The following is a 27,397-nucleotide window of genomic DNA, read 5'->3' as shown; positions in this document are numbered from 1 at the left end:
AAGCACCATCCTCACATTCACCCAAGATGCTCTCTTCTCTTCTTCCTGCTCCCTGGCAGGAGTTCCCCTTGGCCATCCTCAGGGGCTGGGAGTGCTACTGTGCTTACCCCACACCACAGTTCAACCTGCAGGATGCAGTGGACAGCTCACTGTGCAGCCAGGAGCCTGAGGCACAGAGGCTGGGGGCTTACTGTGAGGTCTACCAGACGCCTGTGCAAGGTGAGCTCTGCCCAGAGGTGGATGAGGTACACAGGGACCTCCTCCTCCCTGCAGCTGCCGTTGGTTGGGGCATTTGGCCTGGGGGTTGGAGAGGAGCTTTCAGGATTTGGAGCTGCCAGACCTGGCTGCATTGCAGACGTGAGATGTGGAGGGTATCTGCATAAGGACCTCAGCATCTTAGTGGGTGGTGGCGATAGTGAGGAGGGTGAGGCCTCCATCCTCTCCTGCTTGCAGAGCAGTTGAACCTTTATCTGAATCTCTCTCTGGGGATGCAGGTAGTGAGAGGAAGTGCAGCGAGAGATGGGGCCCAGGGGGATGGCAAGGTGGTGGGGGATGGACATGCAGGTAGAGACCAGAGGATGGGAGGAATCAGAGCCTTGTGGCCACAGCAGCCTCTGATGTCTCAGAGACCGGCCAGAACCTGGGACCAGTCAGGCCCCTGGGCTGTGGTCCTGGGCCTCCTCTTTGATGTCAGGTCCAGCCTGCCCAGCTGACCTTAGGAGCTGATGAGAGGAAGGGCAGGTGGGAAGGAGCATGACCCCACCCTTTATGAAGTCCCTGCTGTGACCAGACACAGCCCTGGGTGCTTTGGGGCTTTCCCTGTGATTTCACGAGCTCCTTGCATCAGCCCGGGGGGAAGGAAGATGAGATGCAGAGAGGCTACTTACCTGGAATTAGTGCAGCCCTGGTTCATTGTGGAATGTACCTGGGTGTGTGGCGTGCTCAGGTCAGCCACAGTCCCAGCCACCTCCTATGTAGAATTTGGGGAGCCAGGGTTTGCCTGTGGCCATGGAGGCAGAGGTGGAGCTGAGGTTCCACAGGGCCTGATTCCCACTCCACTCCTGCACGGGGCACGGGAGACCTTGTCACTGAGGCTTTCTCTGGCTAGCCACGAACCTGGTACAGGGGGCAGATCCCTTCGCTTCCTTGGGCCGCAGTTCCCCCATCTATTAAACGGGAGTCTTGGTCCAGTAGTTCATATCTAGGGGACTTGAGCCTTGAATCCGTGGGTTATGGGGAGGTGTGTAACCCTGAGGCATCTTGCGGACTTTCAGACACTCGGTGCACAGACCGGAGGTTCCTGCCCGCCAAATCCAAAGTGTTCGTGGCTCTGTCAAGTTTCCCAGGAGCTGGGAACACGTGGGCGCGGCACCTCATCGAGCATGCAACTGGCTTCTATACAGGCAGCTACTACTTTGATGGAACCCTTTATAATAAAGGTAAGTCAAGCCTGCTGGGGAGGGGAGGAAGGCTGCTCCCTGTGGCCAGACTGGCATCTTGCCGGCCCTGTGGAGCAACTCAGGGCACCAGAGCAGTGCTTCTCAAACTTTAGCATGTATAAGAAGCATCCAGAAGGCTGGTTAGAACACAGATTCCTAGGCTGCACCCCCAGAGGTTCTGATTTATTTGTTCTGGAGGGGACAGGGCTGAGAACTTGCATTTCTCGAAAGCTCCCACTTGAGGCTGCTGCAGCAGCCCCAGGACCACACTTTAAGCAGAACTGAATGAAAGAATGTTCTAGATCTGAAGGAAAGGCTAGCAGTTTGATTTCCTTCTTTATAAACATTTCTTGAATATCCTGTAATCGTTAGAACCCTCAATAAGGGACAAGGGGGTGATCATCAAAATGTGTGTGTGTGTGTTTTAAATAGGTCTAAAAATCTTCAAGAGTTTTATGATTTCTAATTTTCCGCCTGTAGAAATCAGAGGACACATTATGCCAAGTAAATTAACTTAAATGACTCGAGTCTGTGTTGTTTAAGAATTAAGGACCTCAGACAAGTCAAGTGGCATCTAAATTCAGCAAAATAAATTTTTCCACTTTCACATTTGAAATTTGAAAGTTTCTCTGGGTTTCTTAACTAGTGCCTGGTTTAGGAAAAGATGGTATATCAGTAACATCCTAGAGAAAAATGGCAACTCCTGAGCCTGGCAGTGGACTCTGGAATCACCCATAGCAGTCTTGGTCTGGTTGGGAAAAAGCCAAGGTTGTCCACGTAACCCAGCGTTATCTTCCTGGGGAGCCCTGAGTGTTACAGACACCTGCAGATGACGGGGGAAGTGGCCAGACAAAGCACATGGCCCTGCCTACTCGGGCCTAGTCCTCTAGGAATCACTCACTGTGCACAGGCTACAGTTACCTACCTTGTTCATCTAGAAGGCCTTTACCTTATTCAAGCACCTGGCCATTTTGGTCTACATATGGCCAAATGGCCCAGTGGGTGGAATAGCTAGGTGTAAGAAATAGGTGATACTGCTTCGTAGGTCTTAGAGATGCCCAGTGCATCTTTGAGCCTTATGGGGCTGGTTAGACTTAGCTGCTGGCTTCAGAACATTGACAGAGCAATGACACACACATGCAAAAAATCCCAAGACAGTTCCAGAGCCAATCTTATGGGTGAATACGGTCTGACTGAGGTACAAGGCAAATGGCTGTCATTGCAATGGGCTGAGGCAGTGGAGAAGGCACCCTGTGTCTCAGGGTTGTCAAACATCAGACTTCAAGATTATTCAGCCCATGGTTTAACTCTTCCTTTCCTGGAATCACCCAGCTATTTGACAGATTGAATCAAAGCAGAGGCTGTTGCCCACGGCAGAGATGAGTGTGTGAAACGTGTGTTGAGTTTCAATGGGTGAACCCAGACTTCCAGATTCAAAAGACCTACATTTTCCAGGCATCAAAGAATCCCTCACTGCTTACTGCAGATAAAAACGCTTCCTAGCCATGCATGAAGGAGGTAAAGGATAGAACTCATTTATGTTTCCAAGGGCTCAGGATAAGCTCAGGAACATTTATTGAGTGTGTCTCCAGAGTAGAATGGTAAAATGTATCCATGGCATGGTCTTTGTGACATGTGGTAAGGACAGGACACTAGATTCAGATGACACCTTTTCCAGGAAGCCTTTGATGACATCCCACTGTTGTTGTTGTGTGTTGTTAGGTGCTATCGAGTCAGTTCCAAGTCATAGTGACCCTGTGTACAACAGAATGAAATATTGCCCAGCCCTGCAATATTTCATTCTGTTGTACACTTGTTGCTATGTTTGAACCCATTGTTGCAGCCACTGTGTCAGTCTATCTCATTGAGGGTCTTCCACTTTTTCACTGACCCTCTACTTTACCAAGCATGATGTCCTTCTCCAGGGACTAGTACCTCCTCATAACATGTCCAAATTATGTAGAGGAAAAGTCTCACCATCTTTCTTCCTAAGGAGCATTCTCTCTGTACTTCTTCCAAGACAGATTTTTTCATTCTTCTGGCAGTCCATGGTATATTCAGTATTCTTCGCCAACACCATAATTCAAATGCATCAATTCTTCTTTGGTCTTCCTTATCCATTGTCCAGCTTTTGTATGCATATGAAGTGATTGAAAATACCATTGCTTGGATCAGGTGCACCTTACTCCACAAAGTGGCATCTTTTGCACCAGATTTATCCAATGCAGTACATCATTTGATCTCTTGATTGCTGCTTCCATGGGCATTTATTGTGGATCCAAGTAAAATGAGATCCTTGACAACTTCAGTCTTTTCTTCATTTATCATGATGTTGCTTATTGGTCCCTCCCACTACATTCCCTAAATTGATCCCTCCACTCTTTGTTCTCACAAGTCAGGTGCTCTGTATTGTACTTGGCTGTCTAATATTGTTATAACTGTAAGCCCTTTGAAGACAGGGTCTGAGTCCTATCCTTTTATCCCTGACATAAAGTTTGACACAAGTTGTTGTTGTTGCATGCTATCAAGTCTATTCTGACTCATAGTAACCCTGTAAGACAGAGTGGAGCTGCCCTATAGAGTTTCCTAGGCAGTAATCTTTATGGGAGCATATTGCCAGGTCTTTTCTCCCATGGAGCTGCTGGGTGAGTTTGAACCGCTGATCTTCTGGTTAGCAACCGAGCACTTCACCATTGAGCCACCAGGGCTCCTCTGACACGGAGTACTCAAATAATAATCTTTGTTGATAAATGTGTGACTCTGTGGATGGATGGATAGAGCCTGGCCTTTCTAGCCAGCAGTCATTTGAGTTCTGAGTACCCAGTACTGCCCAAGGGACCCAAGAAGGGGACACACTCCAGATATGTTGGTCAATGGGAGCAAAGCTCTATTTATAGAAACTGGGCCCTGGTTCCACAGGAGCAGCTGAGACCCTGGCCAGATGAGCTCTGGGGCCTAAGGTGGAGAACCACCTCATATGCAACGTGGGGCCCTGTTGTAGAGCCATGGCGTAAGACCAGAGGGTGGGGCTACAGCTGCTTACAGCCTTTGAGCCTGATGGTGGGGACCCCAACCGCACTGTAGGGAAGTGGATGGGAGGGAAACATAAAGCCATGTAGAGAGTCTTGGTGCTGTTGCCATGATGTTGTGAGATCTTGGGCAAGCCACACACCCACTCTGACCCTCAGACTGTTCATCCACTTATGTCAGGAGCTATGGTTATTCTTCAGGCTCATGTGAAATTATCACTGTTGAAGTGCCCACAGCGTATACATTCCCAGTGTCTGTAAATGGAGCGTGGTTAGGCTCTCTGCTTCTTGGATTGAGGTCCACAGGAGGTCCTTATTTCCTTTCTCTTGCAAACACCCACTCTACAATGCCTACTGCTCTCACTTCCTGTTGGACAGGGGTCAATTCTGTAGAGGCCACCCCTCGGGCCCTCCTCCTGTGAGCTCCATGGGCCTGTCATATGCCCTGAATGTTGGCTGTCCTTCAGGGTTGCAAGTTAGCACTCAGACCTGTCTGCCGCCCTGGGAGCAGGGGCCCCATGGGTGCCTTCTTCCAGAGGGCCTTCATTTCTTGTGGGCAGGGTTCAAGGGCGAGAAGGACCACTGGCGGAGCCGGCGCACCATCTGCGTGAAGACGCACGAGAGTGGCAGGAGGGAGATCGAGGTGTTCGACTCGGCCATCCTGCTCATCCGGAACCCCTACAGATCCCTGGTGGCCGAATTCAATAGGAAGTGCGCAGGGCACCTGGGCTACGCGGCTGACCGCAACTGGAAGAGCAAAGGTGAGTGGGCAGGGTCTTTGGGGCGGAGGTCTTATCAGTGCAGGATGGGGACCCCGTGGGGATACAGGGCCAGTCCACTCATGCGTGTATTCACCCATCCTCCTGGGGACCCATTGTCACTGTGGCTCACGGTGTCCCCTTCCTGGGCCCCTGGAACAGTACTGGCTTAGCACCTGAATGACTGCTGGAAGACAGGCTCTACCTGTCTATCCACGTAGTCACTGTGTGGCAGCATATCTCACCGCCTCCCCACCCCTTCCCCACCTGCCCAGGGTCAGACAGCACAGCATTTTACGTGGAACACCAAGCTCGATGACGAGAATCGTGTCTGTCCTTCAAGATGGGGTGATCTATACCGCCCCCCGCCCTTCCATCCCTGCTCACACCCAGGCATTCATGGGGAGCTATGGGAGGAGCACAGGCTTTGAACCCAGCTGCCTCCTCACCTGCCTCCAAGACCAGGTTGCTTCTACCTCATGGGGCACCTGGGTCAGGGAGCATATGCATGTGCCCAGTCTATGGCGAGCACTCAGTGTGTCAGCCCCCTCCTACACTGCTTCCTGGAGCTCCTGGGTGGTGCAAATAGTTAATTGCTCTGCTGGTAACCAAAAGGTTGGAGGGTCGAGTCCACCCAGTGGTGCCTTGGAAGAAAGGCCTGCTGACCTACTTCCAAAAAATCAGCCATTGAAAACCCTATGGACCACGGTTCTGCTCTGACACACGTGGGGTTGCCATGGGGCGGGATCTGCACAACAGCAACTGCTTTGAGACAACTGGCTTGAGGGCAGTGGTGTGTCAGTGGTAGAGTTCTTACCTTCCATGCGGGAGACCTGGCTTTGATTTCTGGCAGTGCACCTCGTGCACAACTGTTACCCACCTGGCTTGCGTGTTGCTGTGATGCTGAAGAGGTTTCACAGAGCTTCCAGAGTAACACAGACTAGGAAGAAAGGCCTGGCGATCTGTTTCCCAAAATCAGCCAGTGAAAACCTTACGGAGCACAGTTCCACTCTGGCACACATGAGGTCGTGATGAGACAGAGTCAACTCGATGGAAGCTGGCTGTGGATAAACAGCTTCTCGCTGACCGTCCACAGCATCCCGCTGGGGAATGGCCACCACTCCCGCTTTCCAGATGAGGGAAGTAGAGGCACAGAGAGCACAGCCTCATGGCTTTCCAAACCCAAATTTTCTGATTCCATCTGTTCCCCACTAAAACTATTCTTTTAGTTAGTCTGCTGACACACACTGAAGGCCTACTGTGTGCCAGGCACTGGGCAGGGCACAGAGGGACCTCGGGCTAACGAAGTCATGGCCTCAGCCCTCGAGGCACTCTCAGTCTAGCCTTTGGGCAATGAATAATAGAGATGAAAGACATTGTGGAACAGGACAGGAAAATGAATCAGTGAGAAAGAAAGCTTAGTCCTGGCAGGTTGGGTGGGGAGAGGAGCTGGTGTGGGGACCTCATGGCCAAGCAGGCTTATCCTTCTGTCCCCTCTTGATTCTGGCTCAGCTGAGGCAGATTGGTGTCCTCAGCTAGCTTCCCGGGCTCCCCTTCCCCCATCACCCTTAGCCTAGACCAGCCCCACACAGCCATCTCCTGTCCCCCTTGCCGACTCCCCTTCAGAGAAGGCTCAGTAACCCCATGAGGAGGGCAGGGATCATGGAAGGAGCTCACCTCCCTCAGGCAGAGCTAAGCTGTGGGGCTTCTTGTGCATCATATGAATCACATGACCCCGGGCAAGGTGCACACCTCTTCTTCCGGAGCCTCAGTTTTCTCAATATTTATGAAGACGAGGATAACGACAGTCCCTATCTGTCTTAGTTTCTTAATGCTGCTGTAACAGAAATACCACAAGCGGGTGGTTTTAATGAGCAGAAATTCATTTTCTCAGTTTAGGAGGCTAGAAGTCCAAATTCGGGGCACCAGCTCTAGGGGAAGGCTGTCTGTCCGCTCTGGGGGAAAATCCTCATCTCAGCTTCTCTGGCGTTCTTCTCGGCGTTCTTTGGAGTTCTCCACGTGGCATCTGTCTTTCCCCTGTTTCTGTTTCCCTCCTTCAGTGCCTAACCTGCTTCGAAAGTGATTGGCCTACAACACACCCTACACTGATACGGCCCCATTAATATAACAAAACCCTGTTCCAGATGGGATTAGATCCACAGGGATAGGGGTTAGGATTTATAACACACATTTTGGAGGATACAATTTACTTAATGCATAACACTGTCCCATAGGCGTGTGGTAAAGATTAGAGAAAACAAACGCCTCCTGCTGTACTTGACGTATATTACTAGCCCAATTATGGAAACTGTTTTTGTTAGGATGACTCTTCACCTGTCTGCTACCCTGGGAGTTGGAACCCCATGACCACTTTCCTCCAAAGGGGCCCTCTCATTTTTCATGGACAAGGTTCAGGGATCACCTTCCCCTGCCAAAAAAAAAAATTCTTAGTCTGCTGGGGAAGAAATCCCATGGAGTAGATCCTCTGCAGAGGCTTTGGGCTGCCCTTTGGCTGTGGCCTCAGTATGTCTCCTACTGCCTGGCCGTGTCATTGGTTCCAGTTGTCAAATGCACAAGACACAGTGACATGAATCAAGCAACACGTTCACTTGCTTTAAAGAAAGATAAAAACCAGTTGCCGTCTAGTTGACTCCAACTCATGGTGACCCCATGTATGTCAGAGTAGAACTGGGCTCCGTGGGGTTTTTAGTAACTGATTTTTCAGAACTCACCAGGCCTTTCTTCTAGATGCCTCTGGGTGGACTTGAACCTCCAACCTTTTGGTTAGAAGTGAGCATGTTAACCGTTTGCACCAGCCAGAGACTCCTTTACAGGAAATAGAGCCTGCTTGGCCTCTTCAGCTCAGCAGCTACCCACATACCCACCACTTCTCAGGCTCTCATCACTCACATTGGATGTGGGTAGTTGCCATGTTCAAGATCAAGGCGTATGTGGTTCATCTTGATAGAGAAACCACTGTCTTGGTTACCCCCTGGTCTTTTATACTGCTGTATCTGTGTCTCAGAGGCCTAATACCCGTGGGCCACCTCCCAGATCTCCTAATTCAGTCCAGGTTCCAACCCATGGCTCAGGGGTTTCCTAGTAAGCAGGAGAGAGAAACACTTTCTGGCACACGGCATTCCACGTTTGCCGGAGCTCAGTGTGTTTCCAAGGAAATGCTGTTGTGTGGAGGCAGACTCAAGGTCACCATCTTCCAGGCAGATGCAGGTCTTTGCAGAGCCCAGCCTGGTATTAACCCTCTACTCACACTCACCCAAAGGGCCTTTCTCTGCAGGAGATTCAGGCATGGTGGCCCTGGGCACTGGGTAATGGGGAATCCTGGCTGCCTCCCTCTCTTGACCAGGCCAGGGCGGCTGCCCCTGACCTCCGTCCCCTCTCCTCCTGCCCCAGAGTGGCCAGACTTCGTCAACAGCTATGCATCGTGGTGGTCCTCGCACGTGCTAGACTGGCTCAAGTATGGGAAGCGGCTGCTGGTGGTACACTATGAGGAGCTGTGTCGCAGCCTGGTGCCCACGCTGCGGGAGATGGTGGCCTTCCTCAACGTGTCCGTGAGTGAGGAGCGGCTGCTTTGCGTGGAGAACAACAAGGAGGGCAGCTTCCGGCGGCACGGCCAGCGCCCCCACGACTCCGAGCCCTTCACGCCGGAGATGAAGGACCTGATCAATGGCTATATCCGGACAGTGGACAAGGCCCTGCGTGACCACAACTGGGCCGGGCTGCCCAGAGAGTATGTGCCCAGATGATAGGCCGCTGGCCTCACCCCAGCCAGGACGTGGTCACGGTGCCGGCTGCGCACATGCCTGGAGGCTGGCCCTTAGCCTCGTGGGGACACACAGCGAAGTCTGCACAGCCAGACAGAGGGCCCACCAGATGCTGCCTCTAGGCCAGGAGACCCGACACAGCCCTCAGCTCCACACTCACACGCTTCACGCAGCAGCACCGACATACACACGTGCTTGTAGACACAGTTGACACACTACCCCATGCTCACAATGCCCGTGTGGACGCAACTAAGCTTTTCACATAGGCTGCTCCAGGACACTCAGACCCACTCTCAGACTCACAGACGTAATCACACACAGACATATATACACAGATGCTGGGCTCCATGTTCCCGGAGGCTGGCCGGCTCTCTCGCTCACAGACACACGTGCACCCCAAGCTCACTCTTGGGGACCCCGGGTGTCCTGTTCCCAGGCCAGCACAGACTTGCTCTTCAGGGCCCTCTGATCTGAAGGAACCTTGACCCCTGGACTTGGGGGCACTGGGCTGGGTGATGTCATGCTCTGAGCAGCAAAGACCATTGGGTTGGAGGTGGGGTCATAGACTTGCTGCCAGGCAGGTGGCCCTGTCTGCGTGTCTGACATCCATAAATGTGTGACTACTGCAGCCTGCCTCTCCCGTCTCTGTGGATGGGCTGGCAGCACCATGGGCATGGTGGGTTCCCCCCGCCACATGCCCCCCCAACCTCAGGCCTGGCTGTTACATGTCCTCTGTACCCTCCACCTGCCCCTTCCCACTTGCCCTACACCAGCAATCCTTGGAGTGGGTTTCTTTGCTGGGCTTCTTCTCTGACCATCCCCAGGAAAGCTGGGGTTCACACCATGCCCCAGAAGTGGCATGAGGGGGAGCAGTAGGGCAGAGGCTGGGCCTGCAAGGAAGCCCCTGAACTCCAGGGGCTGATACACCAGCAGGAGGAGGTTTGGGCTGGACATGGGAGACTGTAGAGGGATGGTCTCGAGGATCACGGTACCTGGTTGTGCTCCCTCCCCCAACATAACTGGTCCCTGCATCCATGGCATCCCAGGCTGGCCTGGGAAGAGCCGGAGCTGGATGGCTGCTCAGGGGAAGGTGCAGCCGCCCTGCCCATCCACAAGACCTCCAGAGGCCAGGCAGTGCCGCAGCTCTGACAGTCACTCCACCACTTCCTGTTGTCATTGCTGTGACACTTGGTCTCTTTGCCACACTCTCTGTTTTTGCGAGGCTGGCATCTTTCCCACTTGTTCATCCATGTCCTTGACAAAAGGGCAAGGGCGCTGACAGACGCTGAGGCTGTGTGATGTGTGCTGGCCGCTGGAGCTCACAGTCCGATAGGAACAGGGGGAGACATCACAGATGGGCACGGACAGCCCCATAGCAAAAGAGGTTGTGCTGCGCAGGCCCAGGAACATCAGCCAGTCCCCTCTGCCTCTGCAGGGAGTGCATCACAGGGCTAAGAACTGGTCTCAAAGAATCTGTAGAAATTATCCTGGCCAAGGAGAGAGAAGGAGAATTGAGGCAGAGAGAACAGTACTTGCAAAGGCTCAGAGGCCTGGAAAACCCCGGTGTGTTTGAGGAATGTGTGAAGAGTTGAGCGTGGGGCATGTGCACCCATTTCTGTGCAGTGGGAGGAGGGGAGTCGGTTGGTGAGGCTGGATGTGGGGGCAGAGGAAGGGACTCTGTCCTTCCAGCCACTGAGCGCTCAGCCTGACTCCCAGGCCTGGGTGTGGAGGGGTGCTGATGCTAATTTCTGTCTTGGGTCACCCTTCCCTGTCTGAGGCTGTGGAGACCAGGAGGCTCAGGCCCGCCAGGCAGGGGTGCTACCTGGAGCAGGCTCAAGGCAGCCAAGACACAGGAGGACTGCTGAGGAGCTCAGGTTGCATGTTGACCTCAGAGGGGAGGGAGGTGGCGAGCCCCTGAGCCCTTTGCAACTTCTGCAGGTCTGGGATAACCCGGGATGGGCCTATGGACCTGCCCTGCGAGGACCATCAGCAGGGAGACCCATCAGCCTGAGCCAAGCTGCATTGGGAGAAGACGGAGCAAATGGTTTGGAGGCCCTGGCATCAGAGCACACCCCATGTCCTCTGCTCCGTGGCCCAGAGAGCACCATCCACCAGGGCTGGAGCCCACTGGAGCTGCCTCTGTTAGAGCGGAGCCTCCCTAGCCTTCCGTTTCTCAGTGGGTGGCTTTGAGTGTTTGTGCTCCTCAGGACCTCCAAGTCCTTCCACTGAGATGCCCGCAGAGCCACACTGATGCTGAGGCTGTTCTTGATCCTCCTACAGCCTCGCTAAGCTCAGGGCTGAGGACAGCAGGTCTTAGTAAATGTTTATCGGTGCAGGGTGGCTCCATGGTCAAGTCTTCTGAAGCCCTGATAAGGCTTCCAAAGTGGTAGGGACAATTGAGATGCACCCAGGAATCCCACCCTGCCTTGGAAGGGGTGAGGAAGCAATGACACCCACACCCCAGAGCAAACCTTAGAGGCTCAAAAGAAACAGGCGTTGGGCACATGGAGAACCGGGGGCCCAGCCTCCTGCTGAGATTTGCTCCTTGGCTTTGGCCCTCACTTTCCAGGCCATCGGATGACCTTCAGGGGAGAAGACTCGGAAGCCATGGTGGCTGGAAGGGTGTGGCTGGAGGACCGGCCAAGACAGCAGCCTGGGCATGACCTCTTGGGCTTCCCCTGCCACACCAGGAGTCTGGGGAGAGTAACAGCACCGGACTGTTCCTTCTGGTGGGTGGGTCGATACAGTCACTGTCACCAGGTACCCAGAGTCCTCATCTCCTTCCAGGTGGAACACCACCTGCTCAAATGCCTTGGAGTCTACCACACACCTTAGCGGTGCAGACAAGCAAGATGATAGGGTCAGGATCCACCCAGGTCACAGCGAGCCACTCCCCACCGGATACTTGCCTCCCAGATGTTGGGTGGTCCAAAAGAATGAAGATGCCCTGCCCGATGTTGCTGGTCTTCAGCAGCCTTCAACTCAAGTCTTCCTCTGTAGGCAATCTCATCGGAAATGCAGAAAGGGGATCTGTCCTTTTAGACAAGTCCATCTGTCTCTCTCCGACTTAGATTTCATCTGTAAAAAATATTTCATCTGTAGCTGTTAGTAAAGAGGATGCTGTCCCAACCAGCCAAGAAGGAGAAGCTCATCTGTATTTAGGGGAGAAGTGTAGCAAATGCATCAGGATCCAGTTAGAACAGAACAGGGAAGCCTCACCTGTCTACAAATTCCAACTCTAATCGCAACGCTATGGAGTTAACACAAACCTATGTTAAAACATGTAATTTTCATGGATTTTATCTCCCGTCGTGGATCAATTTGGAAAACTCAAAATACATCATTTTAAAAAACTAAAACACACTGCTAGTCCCAGTGATGGGTAAATGAGAGAGAAGAATAGACAGGCTTCCAAACCCTGGGAAGAACGCTGCTTAATTATGTGAGCATCTTATAATGAAGTCTCTTCTAGCTAAAATTAGCTTTGGAGTGCACGAATGTGTGATAATGTTTGCACACCAGAATGCTTTTTTTCCCCCCTTAAAAGTAGCAGGAGCTACTTGGTTCTTAAGGGGCCCCAAGAGGGAACCAGGAAGTGCTGGGGTTGATCCTTGCAGCTTCGAGAATTTTTGGGGGCACAGGCTTGTTTTCTTTTTAACTGGAAGCTGTTTGGGGAGCTTTGAGCCAGGATGCCTCCAAAAGCAGTTCATTTAGGTTTGGGGAGAAATTAATTCGTCTGCCTCACATTGATTGTCACCACCTGGTGCTGGGTGAGTTGGACTGAAGGAGGTAGGGAGTGGAGTGGAGTGGAAAAAATACAGGGGCTTCAGACAGAGGGCTGGGTTGTAGTTCCAGCTCTGTTCTGTGATTTTGGGCAAGGGCTTTTCCCTCTTTGGTCTCAGATTCCTGTCCGTAAAATGAGGAATATGGTGGATGTTGTCGATGGCATCTCCACTATCCATTCCCCCATTTCCTCTGCCAGTAGCCCCTGTTTTCTGTTTGGGGATTTGTATAATGTGGAGGAACTGACTCACCAAGGTCAAGGTTGGAACACATGACCTGGTCTAAGCCAATCAACACATTCCATCTCTCTGGCTACAGTGATTGGTTCAGGTTATGGGCATGTGATCTGAGCCAGTGCTGTGAATGCTGGGTAAAGAGACTCATTTTACCCTCCTGCTAGATATGAAAGAAGAAATAGGTAATCCCGGGTCTTGATGGTGGCCACCTTGGGGCCATAAAAGGGAACCACTCTCAGCTTGAAGCTATACCACTGAAGGGAGAGCTGAGAGGCAGGAAGAAATCAGGCCCCTGGTGACATTGTTTTAGTTCAGAGTCAAGCCTTTCCATCAGCTGGATCTATCTCCGGACTTTTTTTTGTTGTTGTTACATGAGCCAATAAATCCCTGTTATTAATTTGAGTTGGGTTTTCTGTTGCTTACAGTCAGAGCATTGTGCAAATGGCTTGTATTGGAAGGCCCTGGGAGCTCTGACCTTCTCTGTCTCAATTGCTGATGGAGATAAAGCCTGAAACTCAGACTAGCATGAGCAGTTGTGTCTTTCCTAGTAGAAATGGGAGGTTGCTATCTACAGGAATGGGGCTGGGTATGAAATGTTCAAAAGGAAGTTGTGCTCAGTCAAGCAGGACAAGTAGCATTTTTAAGCCAGTACATGTTGAGGTCACCCAGATGTCCTTAGAAAATATTCCTTCCTGGATGCCAGCCCAAACCATTGGTTGTCTCATTTAATCCTTAATCAATCTTTTGATGTGGGCATTGCTATTATCTCCTCTTGACGGGAGAGAGGACTGAGACACCAGCCTGCACCAATGAATGTTAGGTGTGGTGCTCTTTGAATTGGCCATAACTCTCACAGAGAATGTGATATGTTGGAAGGCATGCTTTGATAAGACACTTGAATTGGGGGTGAGGTCCCCTTCAAGGGACACGTTTGACTAACAACAGATGACCAGGGTTTTCATTTCCTGGGACTGCCCTAACAAATTATCACATACTTGGTGGCTTAAAACAGAAATTTATTCTCTCATAGTTCTAGGGGCCAGAAGTCCAAAATCAAGGTGTTGGCAGGGTTGGTTCCTTCCGGAGGTTCTGAGGGATAATCCATTCCATGCCTCTCTCCTAGCTTCTGGTGGCTGTTGGTGTTCCTTGGCTTGTAGGTGTATTCCTCCAAGCACTACCTTCATCTTCACTGGTTCCCTCCTGTGTCTCTTCCTCCTTTTATGTCTCTTATGAGGACTGTAGTCATTGGTTTTAGGACCCACCCGAATTCAGAATATCATCTCAAGGTCCTTACCTTAATGACATCTGCAAAGACTCTTTTCCTAGATAAGGTTACATTCTGAGGTTCCAGGTGGACGTATTTTTTGGTGGACATAATTCAACCCACTACAGACAGTAAAATGCCTTCTAAAGAGGGTAGGTCTGGTTAACCACACAGCTTTGGTTTTGCTGAGTGGTGCCTGCAGGCTTGGGACAGAATGGATTTGCTACCATTGGGAGAGAGGGATGCTACTGAGATTTGTTCGTTGTCTGTCCTTTCCTCTTTAACCCTACTGTGTGCGATATATTTGAGGTACGAGGGAGGGATATGTGTTCTCTATCTCCAAGAAACTCTCGTTGGAATGTCTGACTATAATATAATACGCCAGAATGGAGGCCTGTACACTATGTAGAGAAAGCCAAGGATCCAAGGAAGTCAGTGTAAGTATACTTGTCCACAGCATTCCTTGATGTAACTGAACATAGATCTGGGCCCAGATCTATGTTCAGTTACAAAAAGAATTTTCATTATGCAGAAACATTGCATAAATCCAAGTCCCTGCCGTGAGAAATGTGAGCAAATCCACCCTGGAAAACAGACATAATTGCTTATATAAAATGAAGATTCTTGATGTCAAAAATAAAAACAATTTTAGTAGATGCTGCAAGCATAAACTGAGAGAATGAACCTTCTCTAGTGTTGGAGATATTTTTTCAGGCTCAGACATCAGTAGTGACAGGTGCATGGCTTGAAGGTTTTGCCAATGATGATCAATAACACTAAATAGTGTTCTTATGGATCACGGAGTTCTACAGAAATCATTCCACGTGTGCCTCAGTGAAATGGACAGTATTCTTTCCATTTGGGGAGAAAAGAAAACTTCATTTCCGGTATTGAGTTGCCTAACCTTCAACCCCTTCGATTTACAAGTGATAGAAATGATGGTTAGAGAGGGAAAGGGTCTCAGGAGTTTATGCTGTGAGAACGAGTACAGAGCTAGGATCAGAACGTGGGCTTTTTCCACTAAACCATCTGATTGCCCCTGTACTATATCCATACAACTCTTTAGGAAGTGGCTGGAAATGAGGTGGTTGTATATTCAGCTCATTTAGAAGCAGCTTCATTAATCTCACTGCTAATTTGTTGCCAAAGGGAGCAGCCCTTTCCAAAGGGGTGCCACTAGACTAGGAGCCCAGAGCTGCGACTGTCCATCCCGAGCAGCAGAAAGGCCCTGCACTCAAAGATACTGATTGGCAAGTGTCTTTGGTGGGCCTGGGCCCAGCAGCGTGTCTGCGTTCATAAGTACGGGTGCATGTAGATGTGAGCCAGCTGCTGAAAGACGTCTTGCTCCTTCGAGTCCCATGCCAGCTAGCCTGAAAATTACAAGTGACAAGAGCCTAGTCACCTGGGCTTTGGCATCAACTCACTTGGATAGCCCTCCCTCCCTTTGTCAGAACTACCAAATCCATATGGCATATAACCTACCCCCAATTTGGAACACAGGGCATGCACTTAGCATGTGGCTGGGAGGAAGCCTAGGAAAGCAGAGTAGTGGTACTTCTCACCCGCTCCAGCCTTCGCCAGTACCTGTTGCTGTCACAGTGACCCTGACTCATGACGGTCCCACGTGTGTCAGAGTAGAACTGGGCTTCATAAAGTTTTCAATGGCTAATTTTTTGGAAATAGATTGTCAGGCCTTTCTTCCAAAGCAATTCTGGGTGGACTTGAACCTCCAACCTTTCGTTTAGCAGCCAAGCACGTTAACTCTTTGCACCACCCAAGGAGTCCCCCAGATCGTACATGGAACTTGCCACAAGTTGAAGTCACGCCACAGCAAAATCACCTGTATTAGTTTTCTATAGTTGTGTAACTGCCTCTCCTTTATACCAAGAAGAATTGTCCTGGTCTCCAAATTCAGCCTAGCAGGAAATGGACAAATCAGGAAGTCTCTGGCCCGACATCCTAGTGGAATGGGCCACTCCACGGGCCCACCCAAATCAAGAGCCTTCTCTGTTTCCTGGGAAACCTGCTCTCAACATAATCCATTAGTCCCTGCTCCACCCAGGCTTCCCCTGCTCCATGGCCACATTAACCTCCATCAGATAATTAAGGGCTTGGCTTGCCGTGAGAGACCTTAAATGTCACCTCTCTGTCACCCAATACGTCTTTGAATGACACAGGCTCTAATGAGATGTTCAAATATAGAAAACTGAATGACTCCTCGCTTTAGTGGTGACATTTATTCAGCCGGAGTGATCTGACTACGCCGCTACATTACTTATAATTTCCACCTGACCTTGGGTGGTGACGGGTAATCTTTAAGGAAGCTATCCGTTTAATCTCCCTCACCTTATTAGCATTTAATTACCATGACACATTTCCAGATGTACAAAGGATGTTAGGATTATAATTTAATTTTTCCCTCAAGTGGCCCAGTAGCCAAGGGCAGTGGGCCTAGCTCTGGGACCACCATGTTCTGGTCAAGGAAGTGCCCTGGTCCTGGTTCGGCTACCTGCTGTCTCAGAGCACCGAGCAGAGCGTATCCCAAGTGTAGCACCCCAGGTCTGAGCAAGATCTTCTGTCCCAACGTCTTCTCTCGCTCTCTGGCCAGTGGGCTGAAACTTGCTATGTTGCTCAGGGTCAGGCCCAGGCACAGGGCCAGGAAAAGGATGTTCTAAGCCCAGGATGGCAGCAAAACTTCAGATCTGAGAGCCGCACTGGCCAGTGGGCACCATAAGGAAAATATTTTATGTAGATTTTAGATTGCACAGAATGGTGGTTAGAATCCAGAAAAACTCTGATCCATTTTCACTGCTTTAAAAAGCCACATTGTGTCCTGAGAGTTACTCAACCATGTTCCCACATAAACAATCCATTTTGACATCTCTTGCTTGTCCTAAGGAGTCCCTGGGGGGTGCAAATGTGTTAAGTAATCAGCTACTAACCGAAAGGCTGATGGTTTGAACCTACCCAGAGCCACCGCTGAAGCAAAGCTTGGTGATCTGCTTCTGAAAGGTCACAGCCATGAAAACCCTACAGAACACAGTTCTACTCTGACACATGGGTCTCCATGAGTTGAAATCAACTCGACAGCAGCTGGTGGTAGTGGTGGCATTGTGTGCCGTCAAGTCGATTCCAACGCATAGTGAACCTATAGGACAGAGTGAAACTGCTCATAGAGTTTCCAGGGAGTGGCTGGTGGATTCAAACTGCCCACCTTTTGGTTAGCAGCCTGAGCTCTTAACCACTTTGCCACCAGTGCTTGTCCTAGTATCATAAATCACTGAGCAATTCCTTCTTAGGGCCACGAGCCCTTGGATATGGAGAATAAGGCAACTCCAAGGAGTAGACAGACCAGGTGGAATCCAGGTCACTTGGGTTCTAGAAGAGGCCCTGCCATTAACTGGCTACAGTGGTGGCAGAAACTTTTGGCAACTGCCTCCTTCTCTGAGAACTATGACGCCAGCATAGTGATGGAGCTGACAGCTGGGTTTGACCTCATGACCATGTCTCCCTGGTCAGAGCTCATGGGACCACTGGGGCTCCCTGACCTGAGGCAGGGCAATCGGATTCTCTTGGTCATTTGGACTGGGGCCTGAAAGACACCAGCCAGTCTATGGTTCTGTGAAATGAAGACATGTAAACATGGGGAACATGGAGCCACAACGGGCATACAGGAGCAGAAAGGGCTGGTCTGCAGAAGACCAAAGAATGACATCAGTGTGCTGAGAGAAGGAGAACCTGGAAGGAAATAGCCCCAGAGAGAAAGAGAGAGAGACTGAGATGGTACCTGCCATGGTAACCATTGGCATTCCAGGGCCTGGTTCTAGCCCCTGGTCAGGCCTGGCTGGCCTACTCAATCTTGAGTTCCATAAATTACCCACCCCATCCCTTTATATTGCACCCCCTTTCCAGCTGAAGTTAGTTTGAGTGGGCTTCTGTGACTTGAAAATGAAAGAGCTTCAAGAGCCCATCTCGTCACTCTTTCTCAGTTTTTGTTTTAATTGTGGTAAGAATTTATTTTTCTTTTTAATCTTTAATGATAATTATGTATATAGTAAATGTTAATAATATTGTTAATGTTAAAATGACAACCAAAATTCAAGAAAAAAATTGTGCACCTAATCAAATCAATGATGTCATTGTCTGTGTTGTTTTCTGGTTCTTTTTCATATGCTAATTTTCTTTTTACCTGAATGAACTAATGTAATACATAAAATGCTGCTTCCTTTTTTTTTTTTTAATTGTACTTTAGGTGAAGGTTTACAGAGCAAATTAACTTCTTATTAAATAATTAATACACATATTGTTTTGTGACATTGGTTGCCAACCCCAAGACATGTCAACACTCTCCCCTTCTCAACCTTGGGTTCCCTGTACCAGCTTTCCTGTCCTTTCTTGCCCTCTCATTCTTGCCCCTGGGCTGCTGTGCCCATTTAATCGGGGTGAACCTCGGGAGTGACTTCATTACTGGATTAAAAGGGCATCCAGGGGCCATACTCATGGGGTTTCTCCAGTCTGTCAGACCGGTAAGTCTTGTCTTTTGTTGTAAGTTAGAATTCTGTTCTACACTTTTCTCCAGCTCTGGCCGGGACTCTCTATTGTGATCCCTGTCAGAGCAGTCGGTGGTGGTATTTAGCATTATATCATGAATATTTTCCCTTTTTTACTTTTTATGTTTTTAAAATATATTACTTTCCTCTCCTTGACTACTTTCCTCTTAGTCCCCAACAGAGTAACCAATAGGGATAAAAAAAATAGCCTGGTATTATTCACACTGCAGTCCATACTTATACACTATATAAAAGTACACACACACACGCATATACATATATATGGATATTGAGAGTCATCATTTGTTTTTGCAAAAATGTGATCATATAATACACACATTTTTGTGCCTTTTTTTTTCCTTAAATAATAAAAAAAAAAATTCCTGTAGGAATTGTAGCATAATATTTTCTAGTAGTGGTCTCCAAAATGGGTGCATACACCTTGCTGACACGAGAAAAAAAAATCAAACTTTTCCTTTTATTTCATTGTTTTAAATTTCCTATTTTGCCTTTACTTATAATACACTTAAGATAGTCATACGTGCAAGTAAATATCCAAATACCGGAGGTGCACTATCAGGAAATGAGAGCAATTAAAACGCTTAGAGAGCAGCCATCTACAAAAGCAGGGAACAGTTGATGCACTCGTGGCCCTTTGGGTGGGTCTCCAGGCCGTTTCTAGTCGGGCTACTACAAACCATGCTGTGACAAGCAGAGCTGTGCTATCCATTTACGTACCGGGGATATTCGTTCTATAGGATAGATTCCCAGAAGTAAAACTGCTGATTGAAAGGGTATGTATAGCTTGAATTTTAATTGATATTGGCTACCTGCTCTCTAAAAAGTCTGTAGCAATTTATATTCCCCACAAGAAATATATGAAATGTTCACTTCCCTGCATCTATACTGACCTTCGGAGTTACCGCTCTTTTCAACTTTTTCTAACCCAGTGGGTGGGTTACCAGTCCAGTGGGTGGGTTACCAGTCCAGTGGGCGGGTTACCAGTCTGCTTTAAGAGTATCTTTAAGAGCATCTTTGTATAGATGTTTGCCTGTGTTTTGGTGACTATGCGGGGACATTTGACCGTGTGGACCGTAACAGATTGTGGATAACATTGCAAAGGAAGGGAGTTCCAGAACGCTTAGTTGTACTCAGAAGGAACCTATGCATGGATCAGGAGTTGGCCATTCGAGCAGAACAAGGGGATACTGCATGGTTTGAAGTCAGGAGAGGTGTGCATCAGAACTATATCTTTTCGTCATGTTGGTTCAGTCTGTATGCTGAGCAAATAATCCGAAAAACTGGACTGTATGGAGAAGAACGTGGCATCAGGATTGGAGGAAGACTTGCTGACAACCTTCTGTGTGCAGATGACATGACCTTGCTTGCTAAAAGCAAAGGGAACTTGCTGATGGGGATCGAAGACTGCAGGCTTCAGTGTGGATTGCACCTCAACACAAAGAGGACACAAATCCTCACAACTGGGCCAGTGGACAACATCACGATAAACGAAGAAAGGATTGAGATTGTCAGGGATTGACACCCCATGGAGGAAAACAGTCAAGATACTAGATGACACATTGCATTGGGTAAATCTGCTGCAGAAGATATCTTTAAAGGTGTTGGAAAGCAAAGATGTCACTTTAAGGACTGAGGCATACCTGACCCAAGCCAGGTGTTTTCAATCGCCTCATATGCACGTGAAAGCTGGACAATGGGTGGGGAGGGTGGAGGACGAATTGATGCCTTTGAGTTATGGCCTGGGAGTATTGGGAGTAACTTAGACTGCGGGTCTGTCTTGGGCGAGGTACAGCCAGAGTGCTCACCTGAGGTGGGGATGGCAAGACTTCATCTCACATACTTCGGGCTTGTTGTGTGTGTGTGGTGGGGGAGGGACTGTTCCGGGAGAGGGACATCATGCTTTGTGGGGTGGAGGGTCGTCCTGGGAGAGGAGGGCCCTCGGCGGGATAGGTTCACACAGCGGCTGCGACACAACAACAAAAAAGAGGACCTTCATATATAAATGAGGGCATTGGACAAGACGACCCCTAAGCTTTCTTCTAGGGGTGGGCATTGATGGTTTAGTGGTAGAATTCCATGCAGGAAATCCAGGTTCGATTCCGGCCAATGCACCTCATGTACAGCCACTACCTGTCTGCCAATGGAGGCTTGCTGGTTGCTATGATGCTGAACAGGTTTCAGGAGAGCTTTCAGACTAAGATGGACTAGGAAGAAAGGCCTAGCAATCTACTTCTGAAAATCAGCCAATGAGCCAATGAAAACCCTACAACAGTTTGTCCCCAGCCAATCATGGGGATGACACAGGACCAGGCAGCAGTTTGTCCCATTGTGCATGGGGCCACCATGACTCCGGGCCAACTTCACAGCGGCTAATGACAACAACCAGCTTTCTTGTAGCTCAAGATCCAAGATTCCCTGATTATCTATTTTCAGAGCTCACCTGTTAGCAGGTGTATAATTAAAAAAAAAAAAAAGCAGTTGCTGTCATGCTGCTCTCCACTCATGGGGCTCCCATGTGTGTGAGCATGGAACTGCCCTCCACGGGCTTTTCACAGCTATGACCTTTCTGAGGCAGGTTGCCAGGCCTTTATTCCAAGGCACCTCTGGGTGGACACGAACTTCCAGCCTTTCGATTGGCGGCTGAATGCATTAAGTGTTTACAGTGAGATCTCTCAAAAAGTTGCCAGAAGCCAGCAAATCAAAGGCTGGAAAGAAAGAAAGCTGAATGAAGTCCAGAAGACCATCTTGCCAGTACTGTTCAGCTTGTAATATCCATCTAGGCCAACGCTCTGCAATTTTATCCAGAACAAATAATAAAAAGCGGTGTGTAATATTTCTAGGATGAGCATATGCATAGTAAATATTTTAAGATCAATAGCTACACAAAATGCATTTTCCTTGGAAGTTCCCTTTTCAAATGGCTTTGTATTAAAAGTGCTATTTCAATAAATATTCATGGGGAAATTCATTGATGTGTTTTACCATTTATAGCTAAAATTTCAAAGGTCCTGGAAAAAAGATGTATGGTTCATATTTTACCCTCTTAGGAGATGTGGAGAAAAATGCTAGGAGACGCTTTGTTTTTCTCTGACGATAAACCCTCCCAGGCAGATAGCTGTCCTTTTTCTTTCCTGCTCTTCTCTAGCTAGGCCTGGGATGGGTCACAGCCTGGTCAGAGGGCAACTGGCAGGAAAGAGCGAGGGAGGAAGGGGTGGGGAGAGGTTAGGAAGCTCTACGTGCTGAGCCTTTTCAGAGTCTCACCAGTGTCTCCTAATAGCTTGGTGGGTGCTTACCGTCTGAGAGCAACAAATGGTTAAGCACTGGGCTAGTAATCAAAAGATGGGTGGTTTGAAACCACTCAGTCATGCCTCAGAAGAAAGGCCTGGCAATCTGCTTATGAAATGTCACAGCCATGAAAACCCTATGGAGGGCAGTTCTTCTCTGAAAAAAGGTACGGGGTTGCCGTGAGTCAGAATCAACTGGACGACAACTGGTTAGTTTTCAGTTTGCATCATGCCAGAAACTTCCCGTACAGTCTCCCACTGAGTCCTCGCACTGGTCCTGTGAAATAATTCCCTTATTCCCATTTTACAGATGAGGAAACTGAACCTCAGAAAGGTTGCACAATTTGTCCCCAAGGTCACAAAACTAGTTACAGGCAGTCCCTGGATTACAAACATCTGACTTTCCTACAACCAGGAGTTACAAACCAATCCCCCCCACCAAAGCCTATTATGTTAAAATTTCAAGGTACATACAGTACCTAATAACAAACGGTCTCTACTTTGCGACATGTATCAAAACAGTTTTATTACTGTATTATTACTTTAAAGATGTTTTAGTGTATCTGGAAGTGTTTCTTTAAAGTTTTTATGCATAGAAAAGTACGCTGTATACTATATACTAAGACAAACGTTTGACTAACTGACGTTAGATATGAACCATATCTAACTGTTCCAACTTATGTACAAATTCAACTTAACAGATTTAGGGACAGAACTCTGTTCGTAATCCAGGGACTACCTGTAACTGGCAGAAAGCTGATTCCAACTTGCTTTGTTATTGATCCACCTGTACCTCGGTTTCCCTTCTTAATTTCCATGGATCTCTAAGAGCCCTTTGGGGTTGCAGGAATTAGAGGAAGCTCAGTGTGGTGCTAAGGGCTGAGCTGACCCATGCCTTCATCTCCCCTGCTTCATTGCTTCTGGTAAGCAGAAGCCTGCTCTGGACATGAAGCACCTGTGGCCTCTGTGACATCATTCTTCTTGGCCCCTTTGCCTATGTCAGGAAGCAAACCCACACAGGCAAGGAACTGAAAATCTGGCTGCTTATTCTTGCCAATTTCTCTCAGAGCCTTGGGTAAGCATATTTATTTTTGTAATGGCAAATTTTACCCTTGGCAGGGATCAGGTCTCATTACTCCCTTGCTTAAGATGCTGGAATCACTCCCCATGGCCAATAGAATAAAACCCAAATGCCCCGTTTGGCTTGGCATTCAAGGCCCCTTGCACTCTGACCAGCTAACCCTCCTTTTCATGGCTGTCATCTCCCCATTCACACTTCAGACACTCTAGATGGCTTGCTGTCCTTTGTCCATGTCTACACTATTCCAGGAGCCCTGATGACGAAGTAGCTAAGCACTGGCTGCTAACTGAAAGGTCAGTGGTTTGAACCCACCAGCCTCTCCATGGGAGAAAGATGTGGCAGTCTGCTTCCGTAAAGATTACATCCTTGGAAACCCTATGGGGCAGTTCTACTCTGTCCTATAGGGTCACTATGAGTCAGAATCAACTCAGTGGCAGTGGGTTTGATTTGGTGTTGGGTATGCTCTTCCATCTGCCTGGAATGTCTTTCTTCACCTTCTCTGACTATTAAAGACTTAAATATCCTTCACGGCCCAGCTAGAATGGACCATCTCCTTCAGGAAACCTTCTCTGATCCCCCCGGCTGAATGAATTGGTCTCTCGCCTAAGAAGCCCACAATTCTATCGCCCTGCTTCTAACCTTCCTTGGTGCGTTTTGTATCTGCCTTTTCAACTAGCCCGTGAGCTCCAGCAGGACAGGGCTATGTTACTCATCTATGTTTCTCCAGCATCCCACTCAACAGCTGGCTCTAAGTGATAATAGCAATAATAGTATCAATAACAGTAACCATAGCTAACCTTATGGAGGGTTTAAAATGTGCCTTTACTTCATCCTCAGAACAATCTCTTGAGGCAGATACTATAACAAGAGCCAAACCCATTGCCATGGGGTCAATTCTGACTCCCGGCAATCCCATGTATTACAGAGTAGAACTGCTCCACAGGATTTTCTTGGCTGTAATCTTTATAGAGGAGTCCCTGGGTGGTGCAAACAGGTTTGTGCTCAACTACTATCCTAAAGGTTGGTGGTTCAAACCCACTGAGAGGCGCTTCAAGACACAGGCCAGGCGATCTGCTTCTGAAAGGTCATAGCCTTGAAAACACTATGGAGCAGTTCTACTCTGCACACATGGGGTCGCCGTGAGTTGGAATTGTCTCGATGGCAGCTAACAACAACAATCTTTATGGAAGAAGATCACCAGGCCTTTCTTCTGTGGTGCCATTGGGTGGGTTCGAACTACCACATTTGCGACACCCAGGGACCTCTAGATACTATATTTGGCAATAAATGGTTCAAATCCCAAACTCCGCCATTTCCACAAGACCTCTCTAAAGCTCCATTTGAGTCCACCTGGAGGCACTTCGGAAGAAAGGCCTGGCAATCTACTTTAGAAAAATCAGCCATTGGAAACCCTATGGTGTACAGTTCTACTCTGACACACATGGGGTCGCCATGAGTCAGAATCACGTCCTCGGCAACTGGTAGTGGTGGTGACGTAGTGTCAGAGAGCCACGCAGGCAGGAAATATTTAGAGACCTAAAGACAGCCAAGCGGGATGTAGGAAACAAGAGGAAGGGCAGATGGAGAGGAGGTGACAGTCGCAGGGTAGAAGGGGAACAGGCCTGGGTGCCAGGCTGCGGCTGTAGCTCCACCTGTGGGAACCACAGGTGCTGGCAGAACTGAGGACACAGGTGTGGGGGTGTGGGAGGAATCACCTGTGCCTCCGCTCCGGAGATGTGTGGGTGCTGGGTGAGCACATGCAGACATGCTTGGCTCAGGAAGGGCCACATTGACCTGGGGCTCAGCCAGGGCAGACACAGCGGAGTCTAGCCCACCTGCCTGTTGGCTGCCACCCAGCCTTGCCTGATTCTTGGAAGCAGAGGGCAAGCCTTGGAGCCCTCCCTGTCCTCCCTTCTCCCCACTCACCTCACAAAGAGTTCTGGAGACCTGGGAACACAGGGACACTCAGTGGCACACACATACACAAATTGGCACAAACACAGTAGACAGTGACACCCACACACTCGGTGACATATACATACATGCGTACAGACACACACACAATAGACATTCAGTGACACACACTTTCAGTGGCACACACACACTCAATGAGTGACACACAGACACACATGCAATAGACATTCAGTGACACACATACTCAGTGACACACAGATACACACAATAGACAGTGACATACACAGTGACCCACACACAGTGACACACACACAGGCACACACAAAGACATTCAGTCACACAGTGACACACGCAGGCAGTGACACACACACAATCAGTGATACCTACACTCAGTGACACACAGACACTCAATGATACAATCAGACAATCAGGGACACACACACACCCCTCAGGCTTCTAAACACATCAAAGCACAGGTAGACGGGTGGATTTTGTTTCTGGAGAAAAATCAGCATTTCCTGAAGGCCCCTTGAGCTGGGTTCTTCATTCCCAGAAGCAGCTAATTGGCTCCTTGCTCTCCGTTTTCATCTTCGGTGGGTTTTGGCCTCGCACATGACAGGAACGTGTACCTCGGGGCCAGGGGTCAGTCAGGAGCCAGAAAACAGAATGGAATGGCCAGAAGGAACAGAAAACAGCTTATACGGGGCATTTAATGTCCAGTTAAGAAGATTGAAAGAACTTCCTACCGTGAATTTGGAAACACGTGACAGTGTTACCATTTCTGAATGTGCAAGGCTGCTCTGGAGGGTGTAACCGGTTCCCCAGATACTCAGGAGCCAGGACCTCTTTCCACAAGAGTGAGGAGCCAGAGATAGTGAGCGAGCAGTGTCTACCAGCACCACACTGAATGGAGTGTGGGCCGTCCCATCCAATTCAACTGAACATATCCATCCACCCACCCGTCCGCCCGCCCACCCACCCATCCATCCGTCCACCCACCCACCCACCCATCCACCCACCCACCCATCCACCCACCCACCCAGGCTTTGGGCCGTTCACTCACATAGTTAACATTATTATCACCTGCTATGCGTCTGCCTTTGGCCTGGCCCTGGGGTTCAGGTACCTGAGCAGACCTCAGGTCTCCTCTTCATCATCCATGGAAAGGGAAGGGTCCCGGCTACAAGGACTCATCCTTTCCTAATCCAAATGCAAAACAGAGCATGCACTCACTCTCTCAGATGTGAAAAATCCCTTGGCCTGAGAACCATGAAGTACCTAGTACCAGGCCTGACCAGTGCCAGGGTCTCAGGAATGACCTGCTGATGACATATACCACCTGCCTGAATTCCCTTGACAAACTCCGCACTTACTGTCTTTGAAAGTCTTTCATTTAGGTTGCATGATGTAAGTGAGGCAGAACAATTATGTAAGTGTTTTTTGCGACAAGTTTATGGGTATATATTTGAAGGAAGCAAACATATGCCTATTAAGCATGGGGAGAATTATCAGTGAATGTTTTTAAATGAGCAATAAAAATGAAATTATCATTGCTCATTGTTTTTTATGGATCATAATGTTTTTTGTTGTTTTTTTTTTTTTTCCTGATGGAAATATCCAACCAACTCCCCTCTTAGATGACGGCCGCTAATTACATAGTTAGCACACAGCAATCCACGCAAGTGGGTTCTCGCCTGTCCTAATTTATCTTCATAAATGTAATTGGCCCAATGAAAGAGACCGCAAAATAATTCTGCAAAGAGGAGATGGATTCAATAAAAACCGAATTTACTCGTCTCTTTTCCCAAACTGCAAGTTTGGGTTAGGAGTTTTTAAGAACGTATCAGATGTCTTCCCAGGTTGGCACCATCACCCTGATTGGCTTAATACTCAACTATTTAGAGAGGAGGTCTCTGGGTGGCGAATAACGGTTTGCAGCTTGACTGCTTACTGAAAGGTTGGTGGTTTGAATCCACCCAGAGGTGCCGCGGAAGAAATCCTGGCGATCAACTTCTGTAAGATTACAGCCATTGAAACCCTATGGAGCACAGTTCTACTCTGGCACTAATGGGGTCACCACGAGTTGGAACTGACTCGATGGCAATGGATTTATTTAAAGGGGACTTACTATCTTCAAACCATTGGCTAAATATTGGGGTGAAGCCAAACTTGAAACAGACTCCCCACTGCAAGGAACTGGCAGTTGGGTGGGGAAGTGTGTAAGCATCCAACAGAAAGAGCTGGGATACGAGACGG

At 48.9% G+C, this 27,397-nt stretch overlaps 1 protein-coding gene across 2 annotated transcripts in view; it reads left to right on the top strand.

Annotated features, from left to right (window-relative positions):
- Nucleotides 1-19,014, top strand: part of WSCD1 (WSC domain containing 1) — a 57,526-nt gene extending 38,512 nt beyond the window's left edge. For both annotated transcript variants that reach the window (XM_064271629.1, XM_003416859.4), the window contains 4 exons: nucleotides 60-219; nucleotides 1,275-1,439; nucleotides 5,029-5,229; nucleotides 8,638-19,014. In XM_064271629.1, coding sequence (XP_064127699.1) covers nucleotides 60-219; nucleotides 1,275-1,439; nucleotides 5,029-5,229; nucleotides 8,638-8,990 — 879 coding nt within the window. In that variant the 3' untranslated portion in view covers nucleotides 8,991-19,014. The remainder of the gene's footprint in view (nucleotides 1-59; nucleotides 220-1,274; nucleotides 1,440-5,028; nucleotides 5,230-8,637) is intronic.
- Nucleotides 19,015-27,397: the final 8,383 nt, after the last annotated feature.

This window comes from Loxodonta africana, chromosome 18 (genome assembly GCF_030014295.1).
Source record: "Loxodonta africana isolate mLoxAfr1 chromosome 18, mLoxAfr1.hap2, whole genome shotgun sequence".
Classification (NCBI taxonomy): Eukaryota; Metazoa; Chordata; class Mammalia; order Proboscidea; family Elephantidae; genus Loxodonta; species Loxodonta africana.
This window is presented reverse-complemented; position numbering and strand designations above follow the sequence as displayed.